Genomic DNA, 27,773 nt, shown 5'->3' with positions numbered 1-27,773 from the left:
TGAACGGGAACTAGTCTCTCAGTTCCGCATTGAGCTCCGCCACCCCCAGTACAAAACTTTTCAGCCATGCGTCTGTCAGTGTGATGGGCACAGTGGTCGGGGAGGGAGGTTGGGAGGGTGTTAGTGCACTACAGAAGGCGTGTCCAGAATGGACAACCCCAGTGCATGCATCAACAGATTCATTTGCAGGTCTGTGACAGGTACATGAATCAGGTATAAGCACTGTTATTTTTGGTGCTACACCCTGACAGAACTCTAAAGAGGTGCCTATGACACCCTTTATGAATTGTTATAGTGCCAGCCAAGACTATATTTATTAATGTTTTTTTCTTCCTAATCGCTTCAGTACAGGGCATTTTCACCCCCTTCCTGACCAGGCCAATTTTAGCTTTTAGAACTGTCGTACTTTGAATGAGAGCTGCGTGGTCATGCAACACTACCCATATTAAATTTTTATATTTTTTTCACATAAATAGAGCTTTATTTTGATGGTATTTAATCAGCACTGGGTTTTTATTTTTTTGCTAAATAAATTAGAAAAAATACCGAAAAATTTGAAAAAAAAACCCACATTTTTCTTTGTTTTGGTTTTAAAATTTTGCAAATAATTTTTTAATTTTGAAAATTTAGGCCAAACTGTGTTCTGCTACACTTCTGTGGTAAAAATAACCCAAAATCAGTATATATTATTTAGTCTGTAGGAAAGCTATAGAGTCCACAAACTATGGGATATATATTTGTCATTTCTTGAGGCCCAAAAATGCCAGGACAGTATAAATAACAGCTTTTTGGAAAGTAGACATTCCAAGGTATTTAGTAAGAGGCATGGTAAGTTTTTTAATGTTGTATTTTTTTGGAAAATGAATAAAAAATAATAATTCACAATTATTAGAGCAATATATTGTTAAGTGATTATTATTATTTTTATTTACACATTATGATTGCTTAGATCAGTGGTATCATTGGTATAAGCAACCAATTTTACTGACCAAAACTGATTCATTAGTGCATTTTGTTGTGAATAGCCACAGCTAATTACATGGTACAGATGGGCTGTGATTGGCCCTGTGTGTACCATATGATCACTGTGACCAATCACAGCTAGCAACACAACTGTACACAATTAATGACATGAAAGGAAGCCATCCATTGTTTACAATTGTCATGTGATCTGCTGTGATTGGTACTGGTAGCAGGCCGGTACAGTGATTAGTCATCAGCTATGTCTGGCAGACAAAGTTGGTGACAGATTGCACCGCGGTGCGTTCTGGAAAGGCATCATATGACGTCCACCCAGAACGAAAAATGTCCCACCCAGCCATCAACTGATAATAGGCTGTATGGGAAGTGGTTAAACAGAAAACACATTCTAGGGCCCCATTTAGGAAACCAGGAACACAAATAGCAACAAAAGGAGGCCACTACACATTTTAAATAAACACATACAGTTTATGCGGTGAACCAGAAATATACACAGTGCAAAAAAAATAAAAATGAATGAGGTTATGACAGCACTTCTCATCCAGGGCAAAAAACCCTAAATCACATGTGTCAAACACATGGCCTGTGGGCTGAATTTCATGTGGCGCTCACACCTCTTTTGTAGCTGCAGCACCCCCTCAACTCCACCCCCACCTTGTCTCAGCAGTTGTCTGCAGGGAGGAGAACAGACCTCCCCTACGCAATCCTGTGCTTCAGCCACGGAGAAGCTCGTCACTACCAACCCCCCCCCCCGTCTCAGCAGTCGGCAGCAGAGAAGAGGACAGAACTCCTACAGATCCTGCACCTCTCATCTCCACCTCCCCTGGTCTCAGCATTCAGCAGACTCTGGCAGCTGACTCCAGCCCTCCTCCTGTCCCCCTCCAGACCCTACACTTTCTGCTTTCCATCCCTGCCTAGCTTCTTCCTCTTAGCAGCATACGGTAAGGGGGTGCACTGTGATGTAAGGGAGGGGAGGGGGGTGTCTCTTGCCATTGGAAGTAAAGATGAGGGGGGGGGGGTTGTTGTGCTCTGAACATTTAGTCTTACAGATACAACTGGCCCTCCTTTGAGGGCAACCATAATGCTGATGCAGCCTGAGATGAAACTGAGTTTGACACCCCTGCCGTAAGTGATATCAGAACACATTAAAGGTTCATTTTCAAGGGACTGGGTTTGGGGCTGCTCACATGCACGACTGTCAAACTGGAATAAGCGTCAGTAGTGTCTGTGGGACCACTGCGATCTCATACACTAATGGGCTGCCTACATGCAGCACATGGCAGCTCCAGACACTTCAAGACACAGCCTTTTCACGGACTATGGGTGTTGGCACCTGTGTAAACGAGGCCAGAAAGTGTTCTCAAGTTTTAGCATATCCTCCTTTTTAAATACTTACAAATGTTGTTATAATCAGCAGAAAATATGCAGTAATAATATTTCGATAACTACTTCAAGTATACATACCACAGTATTTTCTCCTCCAGAAAAAGAATGTTCAATGCTTTTCATTTTCTGACTCACTTCTGTCTTTTTTCTTTTTTCTAAAGAAGTTAAAAAATGTTTCTCCAAAGCTCTTGCTAACGGTCATCTGAGTGGCTGCACTTGCACTTTTAGGTCGAGGGATACTCTGTAGAAGATTATCATATGAATGCTTTTTCCATGCAAATGATTTTTGAATCAATAAAGTAAATTTAACAAAACAATGTAGAATTCTAGGCAAATTAAAATATGGTTTAGTGCAGTTATAAATAATTCCAAAATAATTAAATTTTCCAGAGACTAATAGTATATTGACCCGAAATTGATCTTTGTTTTAAAATTCCATAATCCACTCTGCATACTAGAATCTAAGCTAAAAGTGAGACTTGGTTGTACTAAAGTGCTAACAATTCAGACACTGGGGGTAAAGAGGAGTTGTTTAGGTGGACTATAGAATGGAAGAGCACAGAAAGGGCCCCTTCTTAGTGAGACAATTCTCATTTAAAGCCCACCAAGCCGGATGAAAGAAGGGGGCGGTGAAAGCCACGGGCTCTGAATAGGGGTGTCACCATCTCGTAATATAGGGTGGCAGACAGTGTTAATTACGTTGACTAAAATAGGACTAAAACTAAAATGGCATTTCAGTCATAAGATCAAAATACAACTAAAACTAAAATTAAATTTTAGTAAAAAATAAATGACTAAAACTAAATCGAAAATTGACATAAAAATTAACATTACTCTGCTGGCCATTTCTAAATCGGCAACACAATTTTACCCAGAGCCTGTAATAATAGCACATTAAAGTTTAAACATATAATGAACTACCGCATAAGCATAAGTAAGGGGCATCTACTGAGCTGCTGAAAAGGCTTTTCTTAATATTTAATGTTGGTAATATATTTAGGTAATATGTGAAATGACATTCTAGCCAATAGAGTTTTTTTTTTTTTTTTTAAAGTTGCACTTTTGTTTGTCAAAAAGCAATATTTTTGTTTGTTTATGAAACTTGGTTTTATTTATAAAGACTTATATATCACAATGGCTAAATCTGTGTCTGTAGTGCATGTTCAAACCCTAATACCATAAATAATAACAAATGATTAGATTTTCAGGCCCCGTTCACACTGGGGCGATCCGACTTCCCGGGGCGACCTCCGAGGTCGCGGTGCGAGCAGCGCGCCGCGACCTCGGAGCGGCCGGCACGGACTTCATAACATTGAAGTCTATGACGGTCGCTCCGGGTCGCCCCAAAGAAGCTCCGGACCCTTTTTCTAAGTCGGAGCGACTTGTGTCGCTCCTATTAGAACGGGTCCGCAGCTTCTCTATGGAAGGCGACCTATGGCGACCTGTGAGGCGACCAGGTCGCCTCACAGGTCGCCCTAGTGTGAACGGGGACTTACTCCAGGAGTATATAATTAGTTTGGAAATTCTAGAGAAATTTTTAAATAATGCATTACAATTTACCCAAACCCTTTCGATTTGTATTGAACTAAAATGTATGAGATTTTAGTAGACTAAAATGTACTGGAATTTTAGTCGACTAAAATAGGTCTAAAATTAAAACAATTCAGATGACTAAAACACGACTAAAACAAAAATGGCATTTTAAACAAAATTAACACTGGTGGCAGAGAAGTGCGAGTCACAGGATTGGTTTAGGAAAAAATTTTGTAAAGTAAAACGCTTTTGTTTGTTTCTACTGCATAGTTAACTGATTGGCTTTTAGTTCTGTTTAAAAAACAAATAGGCAACAAATTTTTAGGAATCTATAAACTGTATTTTATATATCAGGGATAACTCTATCAGGCAGAATAAGGGCTTAAAGAAAGGTGAACACACTGCAGATATTGGAGCAGGGTGTGAATTGCTGTCCCAAAGTTAAGCGTTAAATGATAACTCCAGGCAAAACCTAACTAACGCTAATCCTGCTCTGTGCCACATTCTAACCCTAATCTAACTCTGAAAAGAATAAATCACTGTACTTACCTATTCTGCAGCCAAACCGGTCCAGTCCCAGCATTAGCTGTCAGCGGTGGCTTCAGCATGGAGGCGGGTGCAGGAGAGGCATTCGACAACGGAAGCCCCATAGTAACTCTAAGTGTGACGTCACCTCCCAGGCATTTTACAGCCATTGTTGGTCCTCTCCTGCACAGATCTTCCACTGCCGGAGACTGGACCAGATCGGCTGCAGAATAGTAAGTACAGCAAATTTTGCTGTACAGGGTTAGATAGATTAGGGCGAGAACATGGCACAGAGCAGGTTTAGCGTTAAGTTGGTTTCAACCAGTTGCCAACCGCTTACATTATATTTACGGCGGCAATCTGGCTCTTAAAGGCAGAACGACGTAGGGCTATGTCGCTCACCTGAAGGCCACTAGGGGGAGAGTGGGGAAGCCGCTGCGTGTGTCAGACGGCTCAGATTGCCTCCTGACACCGGCGATCTCTCCCTGCTGTAAAAACACAGCCGACCGTCTTTCTCCCTGAAATGATCACAGAGCTCATATGATCCTGCTATGTAGGATCGCATATCTCTGTGATCATTTCGCAAGCCCAACCCCCATTAGGTTAGGATCACTCCCCTATGGTCACATTTAACCCCTTGATTACCTATACTGTTAACCCCTTCCCTGCCAGTGTCATTATTACAGTAACAGTGCATATGTTTAGCACTGATTACTGTAGTAATGTCACTGGTACCCCCAAAAGTGTCAAAAATGTCAGTTAGGGGTCCGATCTGTCCGCCGCAATGTCGCAGTCCCGCCAAAAAAAAAAAAAAAAAAAACCCGCAGATCACCGCCATTACTAGTTAAAAAAAACAAAAATAAAAACAACATTAAAAATGACATAAATCTTTCCCGTAGTTAGTAGATATGATAACTTTTGCGCAAACCAATCAAAATACGCTTATTGCGATTTTAACAAAAATATGTAGCAGAAAACAAATTGGCCTAAAATGGTAAAAAATTTAGATTTTTACTTTTTTTTTTTGAGAATGTCAAATAGCAGAATGTGAAAAAAAATTTTTTTTTCATAATTGTCGCTCTTTTTTTGTTTATAGCGCAAAAAATAAAAAAAAAAAATCGTACAGGTGATCAAATACCACCAAAAGAAAGCTCTTCTTTGTGGGGAAAAAAAGACGTAAATTTCGTTTGAGTACAGCATCGCCATGTCCATTAAATTAACTCAGTACCAAATTGCAAAATAGGGCTTGGTCATTAAGGGGGCAAATCCTTCCGGTCCAGAAGTGGTTAAAGTCCTACCTAACAGGTTCAGGCATTTGCTGTGATAGTGCCATAAAATGTTAAGTTTTCCCCAAATTTCTCTAGCTTTCACCCACAATCAAAAAATATACTGTTATATAGGATTTGAACAAAACTGGCTCTAGTGTGAGACTGGGTGACTGTGGTAGCGACATTAGACTGTAAGCTCCACTAAACCACATGTTCTACATATGTAAATGTTATACAAATAACAGAAAAATAAAGAAGGTATGGGAACATTTACTGTGAAGATTTGGTCAAATTCATCACTCATTCGCCTCAGCTCTCTTCCATATCGAGCTGCAACCATTAGAGAGGATGGAGCAGAGCGGGAACGTGAGCGAAAATGTTGAAGCTCTCCAACATTATCTGTCTCTAAGGCTTCTGAAGCAGATTCTGTCCGATGCCGAGGTTCTTTGGCTGTAAGACAATACTGTTAGAAGAAATAACTTTCAAAAGTGTAAAGAATATATACAGTAGAACAATGTGGAGTATAGAAAGTAAAGCAGAGTATACAGCACATCATGCTGTGAAAAATACAGTATAATGTATAGCAAAGTTTGCAGAATAATAATGGTGTAAGGTATAAATATTGTGCAGCACAGTGTGCAGAAAGGAACAATGTGACAATGACAAAATATGCAAAACGGTATACAGAGTGGAGTTGGGTAAACTATAGAAAGTACAGCATTGAGTCGAGTGGTGTGAAATATTCAACACACAGGAAATGAAAAAGAAAAAGCTGAAGTGTTTGACACAGATTCACATTTAATAAATCAGGCCCAGAATGAACAAAAGTAATACAGCGAAGGGGACTGTACAGTGCGAAGAAAACAATGTAAAGCATAGTAAGCAGAGTGGGGAGGTGTGATGTATAGGATGTACAGCATAGTGTGCAGAGTGGAGCTGTATATAGTGTACAAAATGTAGTGGTAAATAGTATAGTATTTAAAGCATAATGTGCAGAGTGGAATCATGTGGATTCTAGAATAAAGAGCATAGTAAGCTTCATTGAAGTATGAAATGCACACTGTATAGGGTTTAGCATAAAACTTTACAGCACAACGTACAACTTGAAGTGTGGCATATATGACATACAGGACAATATACAGAGAAGAGCAGTGTAGTAGTAAAAGTAGTAGTAGTAATAGAGTATGTAGATAACAGTGTGCAGAATGAAGTGGTGTTCAGAGAGGAGTCAAATGCAGCAGTATAGGGGACACAGTGGGGTTGATTTACTAAAACTGGAAAGTGCAAAATCTGGTGCAGCTGTGCATGGAAATCATTTAGATTCCAGTTTGTTTTTTTGTCAAAGCTTAACTGAACAAGCTGAAGTTAGAAGCTGATTGGCTACCATGCACAGCTGCACCAGATTTTGCACTCTCCAATTTTAGTAAATTAACCCCAGTGTGTAGTATTGCTCAGCAGTGAAGGTATTAAGTAATAGTGCTCAACAACAGATATAGGAAGAAGCAAGAGTCCCATTTGGATTAGATCTGCTGCATTCAAACTTCAGTGATGGCCATAAAAATAAATAGCTGAATGTAATTTAACTGAAATCTGTCAAAGCTGATGACCTGCTGAAAATTGTAGCTAATGGATGAGGAACATGTGTACAGAATATGAAAGTGCAGTGAAGGGTAAAAGAACCTCATCTTGGGGGACACAGCACAGCAGGGATGTAAGGGAGGGCTAACGATGAGATAGAAAATGAGCATAGTAGAGCAACATACAGTGCCTTGAAAAAGTACTCATACCCCTGGAAATTTTCCACATTTTTGTCATGTTACAACCAAAAACGTAAATGTATTTTATTGGGATTTTTTGTGATAGATCAACACAAAGTGGCACATAATTGTTAAGTAGAAGGAAAAAGATAAACTGATTTCAGGGAAGGACTCCACCTCGTCACTGGAAAGAAAGGATAGCCTTAGGTGTTAAACTACCCTTGTCTTTGTGAGTAATGGAAGACTTACAAGAGAGAGCCACTAGCCTCAAGGCATACCAGACAGACATGATAGCAACCAAGAAGGCCGCTTTAAAGGAGAGAGAATTTAAGGGGATTTCTCTGATGGGTTCAAATGGTGAGGTCCTAAAGAAGCATGGAGTGCTGCAAGGGGGGGGGGGGGGCCTGATCAAAGATACAACTTGAATGAAGATTGTGACAAGAATGAGGCCAGGTCCTGTTTGTAGGAAGGCCAGAACACCAAGCACAGGGTAATCTTTGGGACCGATGTGCCTGTGCTCACTCCAGGCAAAGAAAGTATTCCAGGTCTTTATAGGAGTGGTTTTTCTGAGTCTAGGAGTATAGGAGGACAGACTCAGAGATTCTTCTGTCCCTCAAGAGCTGGGCTTCAACAGCCATGCTGTTAATGCCAGTGACTGAGAAGCAGGATGGAAAAGGGGGCCACGGGACAGCTGGTCTAGCCGATTATGAAGAGGCCAGGGGTTGTCTCTTTGTATTCAAAGTATGTCTGTGTACCAGGTTCTTCTGAGTTAGTTTGGTTCTATGAGAATCACTAGTTTCTCCTCTTGCTCTATTTTGTGAAGCAGGTGAAGCTGGTGGAAAGGTGCTGATAAGCTGTGACTGAGACCAGGAAATTATCAAAGCATCCAATGCAGTATCCTTAGTTCTGGCCACTAACAGAGGTAACTTGTTGTTGAATCTGTAGACCAGGATATCCATGCCCGGGTCCCCAAACTCCAAATTTAAGGTTAAAGATGTTGTGGTGAAGGGCCTTTCCCCTTTGTCTTGGTGGCGATGGCTGAGGTAATCCTACTTTCAATTGTCCACTTCTAGAATGTGGACATCAAAGATCATTGGACAGGGTTTCTACGTCGAGGAGATGATGAGGCCCTCTTCCTTAAGGACTGCATAGCTCCCGATACCCCCTTGGTGATTTATGTAGGCCACAGCTGTGGTGTTTGATTGCACCCTGTTTGGGTGTCCTTGAAAAAGGGGGGGGGTCCAGAGGTAGTGCAGAGTCATTCTTAGCCCTCTGTGCTCCAGGATATTGATGGGGAGCTTGGCCTCCTCTGGTGACCATGTTCCCAGAACTGCAAGGGCCTGGAACTCTCCTCCTCCAGCCTGAAAGGCTGGCATCTGTCGTTATTACCTTCCTGTATTATGGCAGAAAGGACTTCCCCATTGTCGAGCTTGTTCCATTGCAGCAAGAGGTTATATGGCAGAGGTCTTGAATAAAAATTTGCCCAATGGAACAGCCTGCAAGAAGGCCACCATGAGATCCAGAACTTTCTTGGAGAAGCTTATAGAGGGAAAATCGCTTTGATTTCAGGTCAGGAGCATGAGTTCTGAGAGAGAGAGCAGTTTTCTCTTTAGAAGGAAAACTTTTACTTGGGCTGTGTCTAGAATTATGACCAAGTACTCCAGGTGAAGAGAAGGTTGGAAGGCAGATTTTGGAAATTGACCACTCAATCACTCAACCGAAAGCCTGAAACATCGGAATTGTCCTGTGATGCATTGCAGAGAGCTGGACAGGAAGGAGGAGGAGAAACCTTCAGAAGAAGTTTGTCTAGATAACCTGAGCCCTTAGAAGAGTAAGAAGATGTGTAAGGACCTGTGTGAATACTCTGGAAGCGAGAATATGCCAAATGGCAGTGCAACAAGTCGGAGGTGAGTGTCTCAAACAGCAAAGAGTAGAAAGAACTGATGAGCAGAATAAATAGGAATATACAGATAGGCATGTCAAGTTCACAGAGAAGCAACCACTGAACATGCAGATTCCATGCAAAATTTTGGAATTTGAAGGTATTTGTTCGGGATTTTAGGTCCCGGTTAGGAGGAATGCACAAGTTGAATACTGTGAACAGGTTTAAATAAAACAACTGGAACAACTACCCGTTGAGACGAGAAGAGAAATCTGTCCCAGGGAAGTCCTCTGACAGATTTTTGTGGATTAGAGAAAAGAAAGCAGTAATGGGGGTAGAGTTTTGAACTATATTTTGTACCTCTTTGAAACCACTGTTTGAACCCACAGATCTAGGATATCTGTGACCCAGAGATAGGCAAACTGTAACAGATGTTCCCTCACTTTTAAGAGTGAGGATGCCCCTTAATTGAGAAGAGGTCTTTCAGGAGGACTTAGTGGGCTTTGTGGGCCAAGTCTTGAGCTGAAAGGATGGGCTAAATTGAAGCTTACAAGTTGAAGCCTGGGAAGAGTGTGGAGGTACTCTGCAGTTTGAGGAGCTAAAGGTTCCTGAGAAAAGCATTTTGTAACTTCCCACTGGGGAAGAAGAACCTTTCCTCCTGTGACATATTTGCTGATTTGTCAAGTGATTAACCAAAACAACATCATCCTTCAAAAGGCATGTGTGTAATTTCTCAGCTAAAACATTGTCCTGGAATCTAGGATCATGTTAGTTGATCAATACCTTAGTCCAATTAGCTGTGATTTGGCAACCAGAAATTGCAGCAATAGCTGGTTGTAGAGCTGGGCCATTAAAAGTATCTCAAACTTTCTATCCACAGAATCCTTGAAAGAAGGACGGTCTTCATTTGGAACAGTGAGGTTTGATTAGTGAGTGAATGGAGTGAGTTTGTTTAGGAGTAAGATGGCAGGGTCTATTACCAGGACAGACCACTGTTTTTGCAAACTCTTTTTCCACCAGATAGAGCTCGGCAATGCTTTTTGGAGGGGTGAAAACCTTTCTGGATTGACCCAATTGTTCATGAATGGAGAATGTTTTTTTTTAGACTTAATGGGTCTCTTTGTACCCAAAAGGGCACGGTGAGATGGAGGGAAGCGAGAATACAGAGACTTTCGCACACAGTAGAAATGAGCATATTAACATTGGTAAGCATATTGCATGAAGCCAAAATGTCCGGTGCATAAAAGCCTGAGGGTGAGAAATCTTCTGTGGCCCTCTCTAACAGTTTCTGGGTCCTCTTCATTCTCTTCTATGTCTGCCTCTTCTAGGGCAGGCATATCGGACAACGATGGCTGTACTAAAGCCATGAGTTGTCCAAGGAATTGTGATATATCTATCTATCATGCCCTTGGAAACAATGACGAAACGCATTAGAGCATGACCACACGGCTCTCACTGAGTGACGTAGATCAGCATCCCCTGACCGAGGATCTCCGCTGGTCGGACATTAGCGGTGGGTTTTTGATGCTGCATGCTCTGCTTATATGTATTCTGGTGAGTGTATGACCATTGGGAGAGGCTTCACGCGGTGTACCCTGTGAATACTTTCTGATTAGCTGATATATGGACTGATCAATTTTATGTCATTGTGATCTATTGGACTATTATGATATATTGATGGTTCTGTCTCAATAACTAATTCTAAGGGGTGCTGTGTTAGTTTAGCATTAATTTGTATGATTGAATACCCATATGATCTATGTAATTTTATGCTGTTCCCAGGCATGGATTAATCTCTTATAGGATTATTATTATTTGATCCTTTCTGGGGATTATATATATCCATTTGAGTGTATAAACGTGTGGCTTTTTCACATTTAGGAGTGTGCAATAAGGCCTTAACCTATATTCACTCATCCACTACTTATTTTATTAATTAGTGTTTAGCGCTGCTTGATGTTGTAGTTCTGTGAGCTTGTACATCCTATTACGATATCCATCAAGTATTTTCTTCAAGAGGACAGTTCGATAGTGTTTCTAATACAGATCTATGAAGTCACTGTTTTCTCCAAGTCTGTCCATCTTTTATTCTGAATTGAGCCCTTAAGAAGGGGGGGGGGGGGCGACATTGCCCCTGAAACACGTTGACTGTTTTTATATAACTTTTTCTAATCAACAATTAAAATTATCTTAGACTTATCTGATTTTGGTGCTCTTTTGTGTATTTGTATGGTTTGAATTACTGTTGGGTGCTTATTGGAGGGAAGTCTTGCTTCCTGTTTGGATGCTAAAACACTTGTAAGTTTAAAGTTCCTGGTGTCCCTTTGATTATGTTGTTCTGGAGAGGTGTAGAAAAGACTGCATTAGGCAGGTAGACCGCTTGTTATATGTCTGAGATAAAGCTAGAATCGGTTGAAGAAACTGGTGTTAAAATTAGGTCCAGCTCTGGTGCAAGGGAAGCACCATCACTATGAGTGTTGTGCCATCCTTTAGCAGAGCGAATGTTTGCATGAGCTTTTGCTGTGGCTCCCTTTTTTCGGTTTTCACCATTGTTACAGGTGAGGGTATTTCCCTGTGGTATACTCACAGAATTGGTTGTGGAATTGGGATGAGTGAGTCCGAGAAAGGGTATGAAGCAACCTGGTTGCAGACCGTACTGAAACGAAGTGCTCATATAGGAGTATCTTAGAATGGACTGTAGGAAGGAAGAGGCAGTCAATTTTGCAATGTCGGGAGTGATGTAACACCTGGTTCTCCACCTGAGACTAAGCTCTCAGTGATTGAATTTTAGCGACAAATCTGAAAAGTGTACATTGTAAAAGTGAATATGTTTTAAAGCTACAGATGACGCTGTGTCCACAGCGAAACGCGTCTAGCCATTGGCCGAGAGGTTAGCCACGTGATTTCCGGCCGGTGAAGCGCACGCTGCGGGAGCAGCTGACCACCGCGCCGTTTACCTTTTACAGGCTTTTAACACTAATATGTTTGTGAGTATTCCCACTGTATTTACCTCAATAAATGAAATTTTAAAACGATCTTCACTATGATGAGCTTTTGTTTTCATGAGGATACCTGGGATTACTGAACACTGGTAAAGGATCGCTTCCGACATCTACACAACAGCCCTTAAGGAGTACAAGGAATTCAAGTAGACATACAAAGGGGAGAACCCCACAAGCAGCACGGAACAAGCATCAAGCATTGTTTTCCCATTGAAGGACTGTTGTATGGACATTTATGATGCACTGAGTTTGCACTTTATAATATGATCTAATCATTGCTTTTTTAGCACAGTTTTTGCACAGCATAGGTTTTGCACAATATCAATTTTTCTTATATGTTATTTATTGCACTTGATTTGCACAGAATTATTTCATATTTAATTACTGAATATAGTTAATTTTAGCAGCGCTGCAAACACTTACCTACACTTCTAAAAAGCACTAGCACTTTTTTCTTGCAGCAGGCAGCTAACATTAGTGAACACACCATATTTATTGTATTTATTTATATATTCACATACCACAAGCGCGAGGTCTCACAGTCCTACATGTTTTAAACACATTTCACTTTCCTCATATTGATAAGGTATGAATACATGCTATTCAGGATTGTGGGGCTTATAGTAAGTGTGACCCTGATCCTGTCTTACGTGTCAATATCAATAGATAGGCATTTCATCCTGGCTTTCTCTGTAGGGGTGAAGATGTTTAGAGGGTTATAGAGGGGGTGCCCTCAAAAGCTTGCCAGTGTGGAATCAACTGAGGGTAGCAGCCTATAACCCAGGGCCTATTACTATTCAGTCTGTATCCTGTACTGTACGATTAAGATAGGGAGGCTGCAATTTTATTTATTTTGCTATGTGAAATGGGAACATATAGGAACATGTAAAAATCCACTCTATGACAGTAAGGGGAGTAAGGCAAAGAACAAGAGAGCACTAAGTAAAAAAAAAACAGGATGAGGGGGTTCTAAGGAACAGAGCAAGGGCATAAGAAAGACAACTGCCAGTGGGGAGAATTGCAGCAAAAGACTAGGAGAAATTGAGCGCTAAGATTCTTGCAGCAGTGTATACAGAAGAGTGGTGAAATTACTAAAAAGCTGCACACAGGTGAAGGAGAGAGGTCCAGGGAGCTGCATACAGATGGGTGACTGGTTCCAGGAACTGTACACAGAGGAAAGGGGTGGAAGGATCCAGTCAAGGGATGGGGGAAAGGGTACTAAATGGTGACAAATGCTCCTTGAGTTGAAGTTCCTCAAATTTAAAAGGAATAATTTCTTTCTTAGAATACAGAAAATACTGTGAGAAATAACATGATCGCCAGTGCAATGCTAACAATATGGAAATTATTTACTTTTAGCCATCTCGTCCAAGATATACCTTTTTTTTGTCTCAAGTTAGGGGAACTCTTGTGTCCAGGATCTCCTCCAAAAGCTGGAGGATTTGTTCCAGAAAATACAGACCCCCTTTCTGGCGCTGGAAACTCTTCAATACTAAATATAGACTTGTGAGAAGAATCCCCCATCTAAAAAAAGAAGAAAGTCATTTCTGAGTAAAAAAAAAGTCAATTTTGTTTATTTAAAAAAAATGATATACTTGCCTGCTCTGTACAAAGCGACCCTGAACCTTTTCTTCTCAGGTCCCCTACCAGTGCTCTTGGCTCTTACACTTATCAGTGTGCCACCATAAGAAGCCGCTCCCTCTGGTGGTACACCTGTGGGCTTAATCCAGAGCAGCACCCCAGATGTTTTGGAACTACATTTCCCACGATGCTCATGCACTCTGCAGTGTAGTTGAGCATTATGGGAAATGTAGTTCCAAAACATCTGGGGTGCCAATGTTCGCCATCACTGCCCTAGACAGCTCTGCCCCACCCCCCGCTACCTCGTCACATGATTTGACTGATGGCGGTGGGCATAGACAGGCACAGCACTGGATCAAGTAAGGCCTCGGGTAAGTATGAGGGAGATTGCAATACTGTTAACTAAATATTTTTTTTTACTTTAATGCAGGGAATGCATTAGGGTAAAAAATGTTTTTGCTTTAAAACCACTTTCAACCTAGTTGCCACTTAGTCCATCGGTCACAGTAATGGACCAACAGTGGGAAGGGGCAGTTGCGTATACAGTGCCTTGAAAAAGTATTAAAGAGGTTGTAAACCCTGCAAAAGAAAGACATAATGAGCTAGTATGCATCGCATATTAGCTCATTATGCAATACTTACGTGCCGCTGACTCACCTCTATGACGGGCGACATGTCTAGTCGCCCGTCTTCCGGGATCGCGGCATCCGGCCATCTGATTGGCCGGAGCCGCGGTGACGTCACGGCACGGGGCTCTGAAGGAACGGCACGATCGGCCGTTCCTTCAGAGCGCATGCGCCAGTGACGTCACTGGCGACATGTAAGGTAAATATCTCCTAAACGGTACATGTTTAGGAGATATTTACAGTACCTATAGGTAAGCCTTATCATAGGCTTGCCTATAGGTACAAGTTGTAGAGGAGGGTTTACTTCCTCTTGAATACCCCTTAAATATTCCACATTTTGTCATGTTACGACAACCAGACCTTTCACTATTTTTACCAGTCTCTGGACTTGAATTATACCAGAATGAAACCCTGATGGAACTGATTATTTAGATCACTGCAAGGAAGGTTTGTTAAAATGTGCATTTTTAGGTGTATTAATGCAAATGCAATGTGGATAAACCCATGCATCGATGTGTGGTGCATTGTGGTGCCATTCATTGTGAATGGAACCCCAACGCATTATACAGTAGTGAGCAAAGCACCCTCAGTCCATAACATCACAATGCATATGCTGTATGTTGTGGTGTGCTGCATTAAAAAATTAAAAGATCATGAACATTTTTGAGTGTGTTGTAAAGACATCTTAATTTTTTTCCTTAAAGTATTTGTTACCCCTAGATTTAATATTTATGATATGTGTCTGTGTTACCATGTACTTGTAGTAAAAAGTATCCTGTTCTTTTCACTGCTTCATTTGTGTGAAATACCTGGTCTCCCTGGTTTCCTATTTTAAACTGACCACGCCAGGCACAGAAGCACATCTATCTCAGTGTGATCAGTTTTCTTCTTTGCATTCTACTTAGGAGCACAACTTGTCTGTACTTCATTGGTTAGACTTGGGCTGACACACACCCCTGCACAGCTAATCACAGGGAAGATCAGTGTACAGCAGTTTCTCTGCCTCTTGCTGCCATGTCCCCATGTAGCCTCCACTATTACCTCTTATACAGCTGAGAACAAAAATCATGTGATAAAAAAAAAAAGAAGAAGGAGAGGGAGCGGCAGTGCAGGGGGAGGACACAGGGGTAAAGGGAATCAGTGGGCAATACATAGAGAAGATCAGATTTCAGAATAGCTATGATTTAGCACTGTTAGTAGTGTGAAACGCGTCAGCTGTCTTTGATCCATACCTCTGTATGCTGTGGTATTTTATCCTCTTTTCAATAAATATTTGCATTGGAGTGCGGCTGTCCAGACACACACACTTTTTGTTCTATATGGCTTGCCCAATGAGCCTGCACCTGTGCTGTTACTGTGAAGATTTTTGAAGGCATTTCCACCTGGAGCGGTGTGTGGTTTCTATCAGATTGCTGGTGGCGTGGGAAGGCATACAACAGGCATCAGAGCAGAGGGAACACTGCAATGCTACAGTGGCAGAGGGCGGCGCTCACATTTTTTTATAAATAGTTGTGATGTGTGCGACTTGTTAACCACTGATCACAGCTATTTATTATTTGCCAGAGTCTATGGGACCATCCTGCTATAAGTTCATGGTTGCTGAAGCGACAATGAGCATATAACCTAAGGGAATGCAGCCGAGATTAGGGGGGTTCATGGTTGCTGAAGCGACAACGAGCATATAACCTAAGGGAATGCAGCTGACATAGGGGTTACTGAGCTGGCCTGCTACAAGCAGTTGTGTTCTGACATAACCCTTATGCTGGTGGCTGTAAAAAGATTAAAGTTTTGATATTAACTATGGAGTAAATCTCTAAAAGAAAACCTTTTCCTGAAAAAAACATGGATGCTGTCATTGCAATATTCTCGTAATGAAAAGGTTAGTGGCCTGGCAACTAACCCAAAAGAAGTATGCAGGTAAGTCATTTTGAATTGACTCTGTTTATCCATCCCTTAAGGTTTAAACAGTTGTGCTGGGGTGCAGAGAAATAGGAGCAGGTGCTCTAGACTAATGAGTCAAAATTTAAAATTTTTGGCTGCAACAATGAGTGTCTACAGGCAACAGAGAAGAAGTTCCTTGGAAGTTTGGGGCTCCATTTCTGCAAATGAAGATGTAGATTTGTTCAGGATCAATAGTGTCCTCAACGCCGGGAAATACAGGCAGATACTTATCCATCATTTCATACCATCAGGGAGGCGTGTGATTGGCCCCAAATTTATTCTATAGCAGGACAACAACCCCAAACATACAGCCAATTTTATTAAGAACTATCTTCAGGAGTAAATTAAAACAAGGAGTCCTGGAAGTGATGGTTTGGCCCCCATAGAGCCCTGATCTTAACATCGAGTCTGTCTGGGATTACATGAAAATACAGAAGGATTTGAAGCAGCCCACTGTGGTTAGTTCTCCAAGATGTTTGGAACAACCTACCTTCCGAGTGCCTAAACCACTTCCCGCCCCTGTTAATGTCATATGACGTCCTGGACTTGAAGCTTGCAGCTACAGGCATCATCCAGATATCTTTCTTTTCAGCTGCGATTCCCTACAATGTAAAAGCCATCCTAGCGGCTCATTAGCTGCTGGATTGCTTTTACAGGCAGCGGGAGGGGATGCCCCCCCCCCCCCAACACACGTGAGGTATCGCCACAAACGTTATAGCAAGAGCAATATTTCAAGCACTATACCTCTGTAACTCTCAACTGGTAACCTGTACAAAATTTTAAAGCAACGCCTATGGAGATTTTTAAGTACTATAGTTTGGCGCTATTTCACGAGCGTATTTGGGGGTTTTGTGTAATTTTCTAGCAAAAAAAATACAAATTTTTACATGTAGGAAAGAAAAGTCAGAAATGGCCTTGGTGGGAACTGGTTAAAAAACTGTGTGCAAGTGTACCTAGAACTATTGGTACTATTTTGAAGGTAAAGGTTGGTCACACCAAATATTGATTTCATTTGGATTTCTCTTCTGTTCATTTTCTTAACAAAAATAAACGAATAACTCTTCTATTTCTGAAAGCACTCTTAATTTGCAGCATTTTTTCCCACCTGCCTAAAACTTTTGTACAATACTGTACATGTGTCCATTTTTTTCATTTCTATCCGGCCAAAATAGTTAGCTATAATAATCTAAATCCTGCTATGAAAGGTATCAAGAGAAAACAAGGGGTTACAATGTTACTATGAGTTATAAATGGGTTAAACATATGTATTTAGACTTTATTAAATGTATTAAAGCTCCGTGATTTGATTCATGTAATTGCATGAACAAATCTGCCCCCCAGCGTTACAGAAATCACTCAAATCAACCCCTGCACATGACATACACAAAGTGCTTGTGACAAACAAACAAAAAACATTAAACAACAATTACATTTTCATCCCAAAAGTACCCACACACAAGCTTGTTAATTTGCTGGCCCACTGATATGTTGCACCAGGTCTGTTGCATGCACCATAGGCTGCATTCACATGTCAGCTTATAATCGCGGGCAGAACCGCCGCGGTTCCGCCCGCGATTCCGAGATTTATTGCAAATCGCGGGATGCCTAGCGTTGCCCGTTGATTTGCAATAGCCCCCCAAACGCCGAGCGATGTTGCCGCTATTTACGCCCACCGAATCGCGGCAACATCGCGCAAACAAAATCGCGGGACGCAATACGCTCCAAAGAAGCTCTTGTACTTTTTTGGAGCGTATTGCGTCCCGCTATTTTGTTTGCGCGATGTTGCCGCGATTCGGCGGGCGTAAATCGCGGCAACATCGCTCGGCGTTTGGGGGGCTATTGCAAATCAACGGGCAACGCTAGGCGTCCCGCGATTTGCAATAAATCTCCGAATCGCGGGCGGAACCGTGGCGGTTCTGCCCGCGATTATAAGCTGACATGTGAATGCAGCCATAGGAGATCTGGGATTGCCTGTAATTGAATATCCCTTCTGGAGCAGGCTCTATATGTAACCAGAGGGGGCTTGTCATAAAAGTGTTACTAAACCCACAACAGTGAAATCATTCTGTATATGCAGTAAAGCATGCTTCTTATACTCCCTGTGGAAGATAAGGGGTTAATCCTTAGCATTGTGTTTAAAGGCTTTTTAATCACCTCTCTCTGATCCTCTTTTTTCATGGTCTCCAAAAAATAACCTAATATTTATAGAGCCAGGGGGCAGGCTGTACATGTTCAGTTTGATGTGGATTTCCAAAAAAAATTTTTTTTTTCTTGAGAGAGTGCATGTGATTAGCACAGGTCCAATCAGCACTGTCTAGACAGAAGATCAGGGGAGAATGAAAACTCATCCTACAAGCTTTACTAGGAACTAATACAAGGGATGATAAGGGGGAAAATATTGGGACTCTAAATGGAGCACATGTGTCAAGCGCCCCATCCCTAATATGTGTATATAAGAGACAAAAATTGGGACTTTAACTACTTCAATACGGGGGACTTTCACCCCCCCCCCCCTCTTCCTGCCCAGGCCTATTTTCAGCTTTCAGCACTGTCACATTTTGAATGACAATTGCGCGATCATGCTATACTGTTCACATATGAAATTTTTATCATTTTTTTCACACAAATAGAGCTTTCTTTTGGTGGTATTTAATCACCGCTGGGTTTTTTATTTCTTACAAACAAAAGAAAAAAAAAAAGACAGAAAATTTTGAATAAAAAAAAAAGTTTTTCTTATTTTTTTGTGAGTAAATTTTTAAAATAAATAATTTTTCTCCTTCACTGATGTGTGCTGATGAGGTGGCACTGATAGGCTGCACTGATGAGGTGGCACTAATATGCCGTACTGATGGGCACTGATAGGTGGCACTAATGAGCATTGATTGGCGGCACTGATGGGTACTGAGAGGTGGCACTGACGGGCAGCCCCATTAGTGCCGCCAGTCAGTGCCCATCAGTGCCTAGATGAGCAGGCACTGACTGGCAGCACTATGGACACTGATGGTGGACACTGATTGGCACTCTATTTCACTTTCTGTAATCAGTGCCCTGATTACTTGTCCTGTTCTCCCCTGTGAGGAGGAGCCGCTGAACGGCTCTCCTCGCCACACACTCTGACAGTGTGAGACGAGGAGAGCCGATAAATGGCACTTCCTCATTTACATGTGACTGGCTGTGATTGGACACAGCCGATCACATGGGTAAAGTGCCATGTCATTGGCTCTTTACCAAGATCGGGTTCGCACCATGTCCTAGCAACATGACGTGGTCACGATTGCCACACGAGAGAGGCCGCTTTGGTGCGCTGTTATATGGCGGTGTCCCAGAACAATAGCTGCACCGCTCCGCCGTCATTTGACGGTGGGCGGGCAGCAAGCGGTTAAATGGGGTGAGAGACAGGTTGCTAAAACTCATAGCATAAAAAAGGTTTATTGCGGTACATACTTAAAAATGGACTGACGCGTAGCATACATGCATATAGGAGTATTACTTGGTACATATTGTTCACAGGGAGACACACTGTAATTCATATATACAGTCATGTGTGTATATATATATATATATATATATATATATATATATATATATATATATATATATATATATATATATATATATATATATACACATACATACAGTGGGTACGAAAAGTATTCAGACCCCCTTAAATTTTTCACTCTTTGTTATATTGCAGCCATTTGCTAAAATCATTTAAGTTCATTCTTCTTCCTCATGAATGTACACATAGCACCCCATACTGACAGAAAAACACAGAATTGTTGACATTGTTGCAGATTTATTAAAAAAGAAAAACTGAAATATCACATGGTCCTAAGTATTCAGACCCTTTGCTGTGACACTCATATATTTAACTCAGGTGCTTTCCATTTCTTCTGATCATCCTTGAGATGGTTCTACACCTTCATTTGAGTCCAGCTGTGTTTGATTATACTGATTGGACTTGATTAGGAAAGCCACACACCTGTCTATATAAGACCTTCCAGATCACAATGCATGTCAGAGCAAATGAGAATCATGAGGTCAAAGGAACTGCCTGAAGAGCTCAGAGACAGAATTGTGGCAAGGCACAGATCTGGCCAAGGTTACAAAAAGATTTCTGCTGCACTTAAGGTTCCTAAGAGCACAGTGGCCTCCATAATCCTCAAATGGAAGACGTTTGGGACGACCAGAACCCTTCCTAGAGCTGGCCGTCCGGCCAAACTGAGCTATCGGGGGAGAAGAGCCTTGGTGAGAGAGGTAAAGAAGAACCCAAAGATCACTGTGGCTGAGCTCCAGAGATGCAGTCAGGAGATGGGAGAAAGTTGTAGAAAGTCAACCATCACTGCAGCCCTCCACCAGTCGGGGCTTTATGGCAGAGTGGCCGACGGAAGCCTCTCCTCAGTGTAAGACACATGAAAGCCCGCAAGGAGTTTGCTAAAAAACACCTGAAGGACTCCAAGATGGTGAGAAATAAGATTCTCTGGTCTGATGAGACCAAAATAGAACTTTTTGGCCTTAATTCTAAGCGGTATGTGTGGAGAAAACCAGGCACTGCTCATCACCTGTCCAATACAGCCCCAACAGTGAAGCATGGTGGTGGCAGCATCATGCTGTGGGGGTGTTTTTCAGCTGCAGGGACAGGACGACTGGTTGCAATCGAGGGAAAGATGAATGCGGCCAAGTACAGGGATATCCTGGACAAAAACCTTCTCCAGAGTGCTCTGGACCTCAGACTGGGCCGAAGGTTTACCTTCCAACAAGACAATGACCCTAAGCACACAGCTAAAATAACGAAGGAGTGGCTTCACAACAACTCCGTGACTGTTCTCGAATGGCCCAGCCAGAGCCCTGACTTAAACCCAATTGAGCATCTCTGGAGAGACCTAAAAATGGCTGTCCACCAACGTTTACCATCCAACCTGACAGAACTGGAGAGGATCTGCAAGGAGGAATGGCAGAGGATCCTCAAATCCAGGTGTGAAAGACTTGTTGCATCTTTCCCAAAAAGACTCCTGGCTGTATTAGATCAAAAGGGTGCTTCTACTAAATACTGAGCAAAGGGTCTGAATACTTAGGACCATGTGATTTTTCAGTTTTTCTTTTTTAATAAATCTGCAACAATGTCAACAATTCTGTGTTTTTCTGTCAGTATGGGGTGCTATGTGTACATTCATGAGGAAGAAGAATGAACCTAAATGATTTTAGCAAATGGCTGCAATATAACAAAGAGTGAAAAATTTAAGGGGGTCTGAATACTTTTCGTACCCACTGTACATACATACACACACACGCACACACACACACACACACACACACATATATACACAGTGGGGATCGAAAGTTTGGGCACCCCAGGAAAAAGTTTGTATTAGTGTGCAACTGTGCATAAAGAAGACAAGGAAAGATGGAAAAATCTCCAAAAGGCATCGAATTACAGATTAGACATTCTTATAATATGTCAACAAAAGTTAGATTTTATTTCCATCATTGACACTTTCAAAATTACAGAAAATGAATATAGAACAGAAGGATCGTAGATAAATAGAAGAGATGACAACATCCAAAGAGCTTAACGCGTTATGTGGATAACTCCACTTTCTCAGGAGCAGAACTTATGACATTTTAAGTTCATGACATACGGTATTGCTGAGCCTGAAACGCCGGAAGTGTCTGCCCCGGAAGCTGTGGTGGTAAACCACGCGGAGAAACCGACCACACACATAGAAGTCCCCACAAACTTCGGAAACTTCAGCATATAATATGTGGGAGTGTGGAACAATGGTGGCAAAATTAATAATATTTCAAGTACATGACATACGATATTGCTGAGCCAGAAATGCCGGAAGTGTCTGCCCTGGAAGCTGTGGTGGTAAATCACACCAAGAAACCGACCACACACAAACAATTCCCCACGAACATCGGAAACACCAGCATATAATATGTGGGAGCGTGGAACAATGCGGGCAAAGTTACTTGGGTGCCTATGTGAAAACAAGGTCCGAATAGGACGTGTTTGTGCCAAAAGTGAGGGGCTGGAGTTTCCTTATGTTCGTGGGGAATCCTATATGTGGGGTCGCTTTCTCCACGTGGTTTACCAGCAATACTGCATGTCATGAACTTGAAATATAATAAAGATGGCGCATCCGCTCCTGAGGAAGTGAAGTAATTCACAAAACGCGTCAAGCTCTTTGGATGTAGTCTTTTCCATTTATCTACGATCCTTCTATATTAATTTTATAATATGTAGTACATTGGTTTATACCTTTGATTAGGTTTATACCACTTTTGTACATTTGACCATTTACCTACTGGGTACTTAAACCTTCCTGCCCAGGCCAATTCTCAGCTTTCAGTGCTGTCACACTTTGAATGACAATTGAGCGGTCATGCAACACAGTTCCCAAATTAAATTTTTTTCAAACAAATAGAGCTTTTTTTGGTGGTATTTAATCACTACTGGGGTTTTTATTTTTTGCTGAACAAACCAAAAATGTTGAAAAAACAAACAGTTTTTATAGTTTGTTATAAAATTTTGCAAACAGGTAATTTTTCTCCTTCATTCATGTGCGCTGAAGAGGCGGCACTGATGGGCACTGATAAGGCAGCACTGGTGGGCACTAATGAATGGCACTGATGGGCACTAATAGGTGGCACTGACGGAAGGCACTTATGGGCACTGATAGGTGGCACTGCTGGGCACTGGGGCACAGATGATCCTCTACTCTTCGGGACCGATGTCCCTCTGACAGGAGCCGGCGATCGGCTCTTTTTTCTTTTCTCCTCATGCTGACAGCGTGAGGAGAAAATAAAAAGAAAAAGCTGATCTCCGGCTGCTGTTTACATCATGTGATTAGGTGTGTGTGTGTGTGTGTGTGTCTTCCCTGTGAACAATATGTAGCAAGTAATACTCCTATGTGCATGTATGCTACATGACACTCTATTTTTAAGTATGTACCGTAATAAACCATTTTTATGCTATGAGTTCCAGCAGCCTGTCTCTCACCTCATTTAACCACTTGCTGTCTGCTTACAGTAATAGTACTGCGGCAAAGTGGCTCATTATCGTCTGACGACGTAGATCTACGTCATCAGACACTCCCCTTTCTCGTCGGCGTGCGCGCGGCGCCGTATGCTCGCTCCCGCTGTATTCAGTCACAGCGGGAGTCGGGCCAGGGGAGGAGCAGCGGCGATCGCCGCTGCTCTTCCCCGATCGTCGGAGATCTAGTTCAGATCTCCTAAGTGACAGGCAGGGTCAGATTGCAGGGTTCAGCATAGCTGAACCCTGGATCTGTCCTTGTGTCACTCAGTCACCTCCCCCCACACACGTTAGTAAGCACCAGGCATACATTAACCCCTCCCTCTCCAATAAAATTAACCCCTTCCCTGCCAGTGTCATTTTTACAGTAACAGTGCATATATATAGCACTGATTACTGCAGTAATGTCACTGGTAACCCCAAAAGTGTCAAAAATGTCAGTCAAGGGTCCGATCTGTCCGTCGCAATGTCGCAGTCCCGCAAAAAAAAAAAAAAAATCGCAGATCGCCGCCATTACTCGTTAAAAAAAGAAAAACACCAAAAATGACAGAAATCTTCCCCTTAGTTAGTAAACGCAATAACTTTTGCGCAAACCAATCAAAATACGCCTATTGTGAATTTTTTTACCAAAGGTAGCAGAAAACAAATTGGCCAAAAATTTAAAAAAATTTTGATTTTTACATTTTTTTGGGGGGAATTTCATATAAAAAAAATGTGAAAAATATTGTTGTTTTTTCAAAATTTACGCTCTTTTTTTGTTTATAGCGCAAAAAGTAAAAATTGCACAGGTGATCAAATACCGCCAAAAGAAAGCTCTGTTTGTGGGAAAAAAATGACGTAAATTTCGTTTGGGTATGGCGTCGCACGACCGCGCAATTGTCAGTTAAAGCCGCACAGCGCCGAATCGCAAAAAGTGGCCCAGACGTAAGACAGCAAAATCCTCCGGTGGTAAAGTGGTTAAAGTCCCAATTTTTTCCCTTATCTAGGAACTGATACAAGTCACAAGGCTGCTAAATACTGCCAATGAGAAAAGGTTTTTATCTGTTTATATTTACTAAAATGATTCTATTTCCATGTTCCGTGCACTGTGGGAGACCAGATATAGTGAATGCAGGCTCCTGGGATTAGTAACACTTTAATGCAATCCAGATCACGTACACCACATGCTTGAGAACAGGGGAAAGAGTAGCTGCAATGGGCACGTAGCCTTCCCAGGGACCACCTGTGATGCTGGAGAACACCAGTGCCTTGGGGAATCCAGGAAGTTGTTGAAAAAGAGGTTTTCCAAAAGGAATTTCTGTACTTCATAAAATGACATTTATGCTGTTTTTATACGGATGGACACACAGTGCTGCATGCACCATTCAACTTTGTGTTTGGGGGGGGGGGATAAAGGTCCCCTTGCTGCTACTGTAGGCCTCCTTACAGACAAGTCTTGTAGCGGGAAATCCCCAGAACTTTCCTGTAGCAGGTGACACATACAGCCATTCACTTGTATTGGCAGTGGTAGGCGTCGCTTGTTCTCGTGTAAACATGGTTTTTTCCCACACATGCCTGTATTTCCCAAAACTGAAAAGTGACATGTTCAGGGAAATACGCTGTACATGCATGCGCAAACGCTGATGTAGAGGCATTCACTTGTATTGGTGACTTTGGAAAAGCACCGGGGATATTAGGCTATAGAGCAGTGTTTCTCAACTCCGGTCCTCAGGGCACACTAACAGGCCAGATTTTAAGTATTACCTTGGGGAGATGCAGACTAGAGTACTGCAATCACTGAGCAGCAAATGATTTCAGCTGTAATGTATTTCAGTTTTCATGCAAACCTGGCCTGTAAGGGCTCTTTCACATGGGCTTTCCGTGTGAAAGGTCCGCTGCGGGACTTTTTTTTTTTTTTTTTTCACGGAGCGGATGACATTCCTGTCATCCGCTCCGTAGGTCCGCATATCATCCCATCCGTTTGCGGATGATATGCGGACCTAATGTAAGTCTATGGGGATTGCGGATGACACCGCTGACATCCGATTTTCCTTCCTTTCCGTTTTTTGAACGGAACAAAAATAGGATTTTTTCAGTTCCAAAAAACGGAACAGAACTGACAGGAGGAAAATCGGATGTCAGCGGATGGTATTCCGCTGACATCCGCAATGCCATAGACTTACATTATGTCCGCAAATCATCCGCAAAAAAATAGGATGATTTGCGGACATACGGAGCGCCCGTGTGAAAGGGCCCTTAGGCTCCTTTCACACTATCCGTCCGTCGGACGGATTCCGTTTTTCTCAGCGGGGGATCGAGCCGCCGATCCCCCGCTGAGCAGGAGGATGACAGCGGTGTCTCTGCGCTGTGTGCGGAGACACAGCTGTCAGTTCCCCATGCATCTCTATGGGGGAAATCGGATGGGAACGGACCGTCGATCCGTTCTTATCAGATTCCATCTGATCCGCTGGACAGATGGAAAATAGGGTTTCCATCCATCCAGATTTGACGGATCGGATGTCAGCGGACATGTCTTCGCTAACATCCGATCCCTCATAGAGATGTATGGGGGGGGGACCGTTCAGGTCCGCCAAAAAAACGGACAGGCGGATCTGAACAGTCTGCCTGTGTAAAAGGGGCCTAAGTCTGCCCTGAGGACCAGAGTTCAGAAACAGTGCTATAGAGAGGACTCTGCAGCCTCTGGACCACTGTGCAGAGTCTGTATAACATTGAGTCCCCCCCCCCCATAGTTCTCAGCAAACCTTCTCCTCCATAGTACAATGCCTTAGCACCCAGCCATCTTTCCTGCTCCCCCCACCTCCCAAATAAACCCAGACAATGTCTTTACCTCTCCCAGTTCTCCTGGAAAGCTCCTCAGACTCTTAGAAGTGGGTGTAGGTTTGTGTTTATCTCAGTGACAGTGACCCCAGCTCAGGTGTCACCTCTTCTCCCAGCCGGTGTCTGTACAGCTATATTTATCGCGCTCATTCCTCCACCCCCCAGTCCTATGTTTATTTTTCTCTTTCCTTCCGGGATCCTTCGCTACCCCCGCCCACACATTGTCTCCCTAGTAACAGTCCTCTGCTTTCACCAATCGATCTCTGAATCGTCGTTAAGCACCGCCCGATGGCTGGGTGACGTCTTCTCTCACGTGACACGTAAACAATGGGTTACTATGGCGATCTGCTCCCGCTGTCCTCTTTGAACCCTGCTCGATGTTGTTTTCCCATGTTGCTCAGCGCTTGGTTTGCGCAATCTGCGTATCCTCGACGCAGGACGCTGTAAACAAGCGTTGTGCTGGACGTTGTGTCTGAGCTGGGAAGTGTTGAGGATGCTTCTGATAGTGCAGATTTTCAGTGCAGGGAATGCATGTTAATAAATATTCATTTATTCTGGCCATTGGAATGCAGTAAAACTCAGAAGTTAGATGTGCCTAACGTTTAGGTGCGTTCTGCATTTGTTTCTGTTCTTCAGCTCCTCTCCTGAATGCTCCTTTGTTGTTTTTTTCAGCCTGTAAACGCTTCCCTTCTTTTACTGAATTTTTATTACAATTTTCCAATATAACAGAGAAAATAGAACCGTACAGTAACAATGAGTGCGTTTAGAATGACAATAGAGGTTGTACTTGGTTTTCTATCCAAGTGCTAAGTGGAAGAGATAACAGTCCGATACTGAAAAAAAATATAAGAGGAATAAATGCCTCGTACACACGTGCAGATCGTCGGCCGAACGATCGGCCGTCTTTTGTCCAGGGCTGTCGTGTCTGTTGAAAAGTGCAAAAGACTGCACAAGAATTTTGTCCGCCGACTACAGCCGACTGCAGAAGTGATGTCATGTGATGGTTAACTTTCCCTGTGTTTTTTCTTTTCTGAGCATGCCGAGTCTTGCAAATCTGCTGTCTGTCGGCCGAAATCTGTACTGACTGGCGAACAATCGGCCGCTCTGGTGTCGGCATACAAAAATTTTAATGCTTGCACAACAGATTCTTTTCGGCCGAAAGTGCGCTGTCGGAAGCATCATACTAACAAGCCTACAATCGGTCGTCGGCCGAAGCTTTTCGGCCGACAATCTGCACGTGTGTACGGGCCTTTAGTGTCGTGTGCCACTAAAGTGTTTGGCTTAAAGAAAAGATGGAAACCCTAACACATAGGTGTAGCATCCTACAAGATAGGTGCGAGGCAAAGTATAGTGGGCCTTGGCTGCCTAACAGCAGGGCCATGATTTTCAGCTGGGCTGTCATGTCTCCCAGGTGTTGCTATTGAGACTGGGGAGTCTC

The 27,773-nt window shown here is 42.5% G+C and overlaps 1 protein-coding gene across 1 annotated transcript in view; it reads right to left on the bottom strand.

The window, feature by feature from the left end:
• Positions 1–26,551, bottom strand: part of BAD (BCL2 associated agonist of cell death) — a 29,357-nt gene extending 2,806 nt beyond the window's left edge. The window contains exons 1-4 of the mRNA XM_082271099.1: positions 26,346–26,551; positions 13,714–13,858; positions 5,968–6,143; positions 2,446–2,608 (exon numbers count right to left, since the gene is read on the bottom strand). Coding sequence (XP_082127225.1) covers positions 2,477–2,608; positions 5,968–6,143; positions 13,714–13,858 — 453 coding nt within the window. The 5' untranslated portion in view covers positions 26,346–26,551 and the 3' untranslated portion in view covers positions 2,446–2,476. The remainder of the gene's footprint in view (positions 1–2,445; positions 2,609–5,967; positions 6,144–13,713; positions 13,859–26,345) is intronic.
• Positions 26,552–27,773: the final 1,222 nt, after the last annotated feature.

This window comes from Pelophylax lessonae (assembly GCF_965119305.1).
Source record: "Pelophylax lessonae genome assembly, chromosome: 10".
Classification (NCBI taxonomy): domain Eukaryota; kingdom Metazoa; phylum Chordata; class Amphibia; order Anura; family Ranidae; genus Pelophylax; species Pelophylax lessonae.
This window is presented reverse-complemented; position numbering and strand designations above follow the sequence as displayed.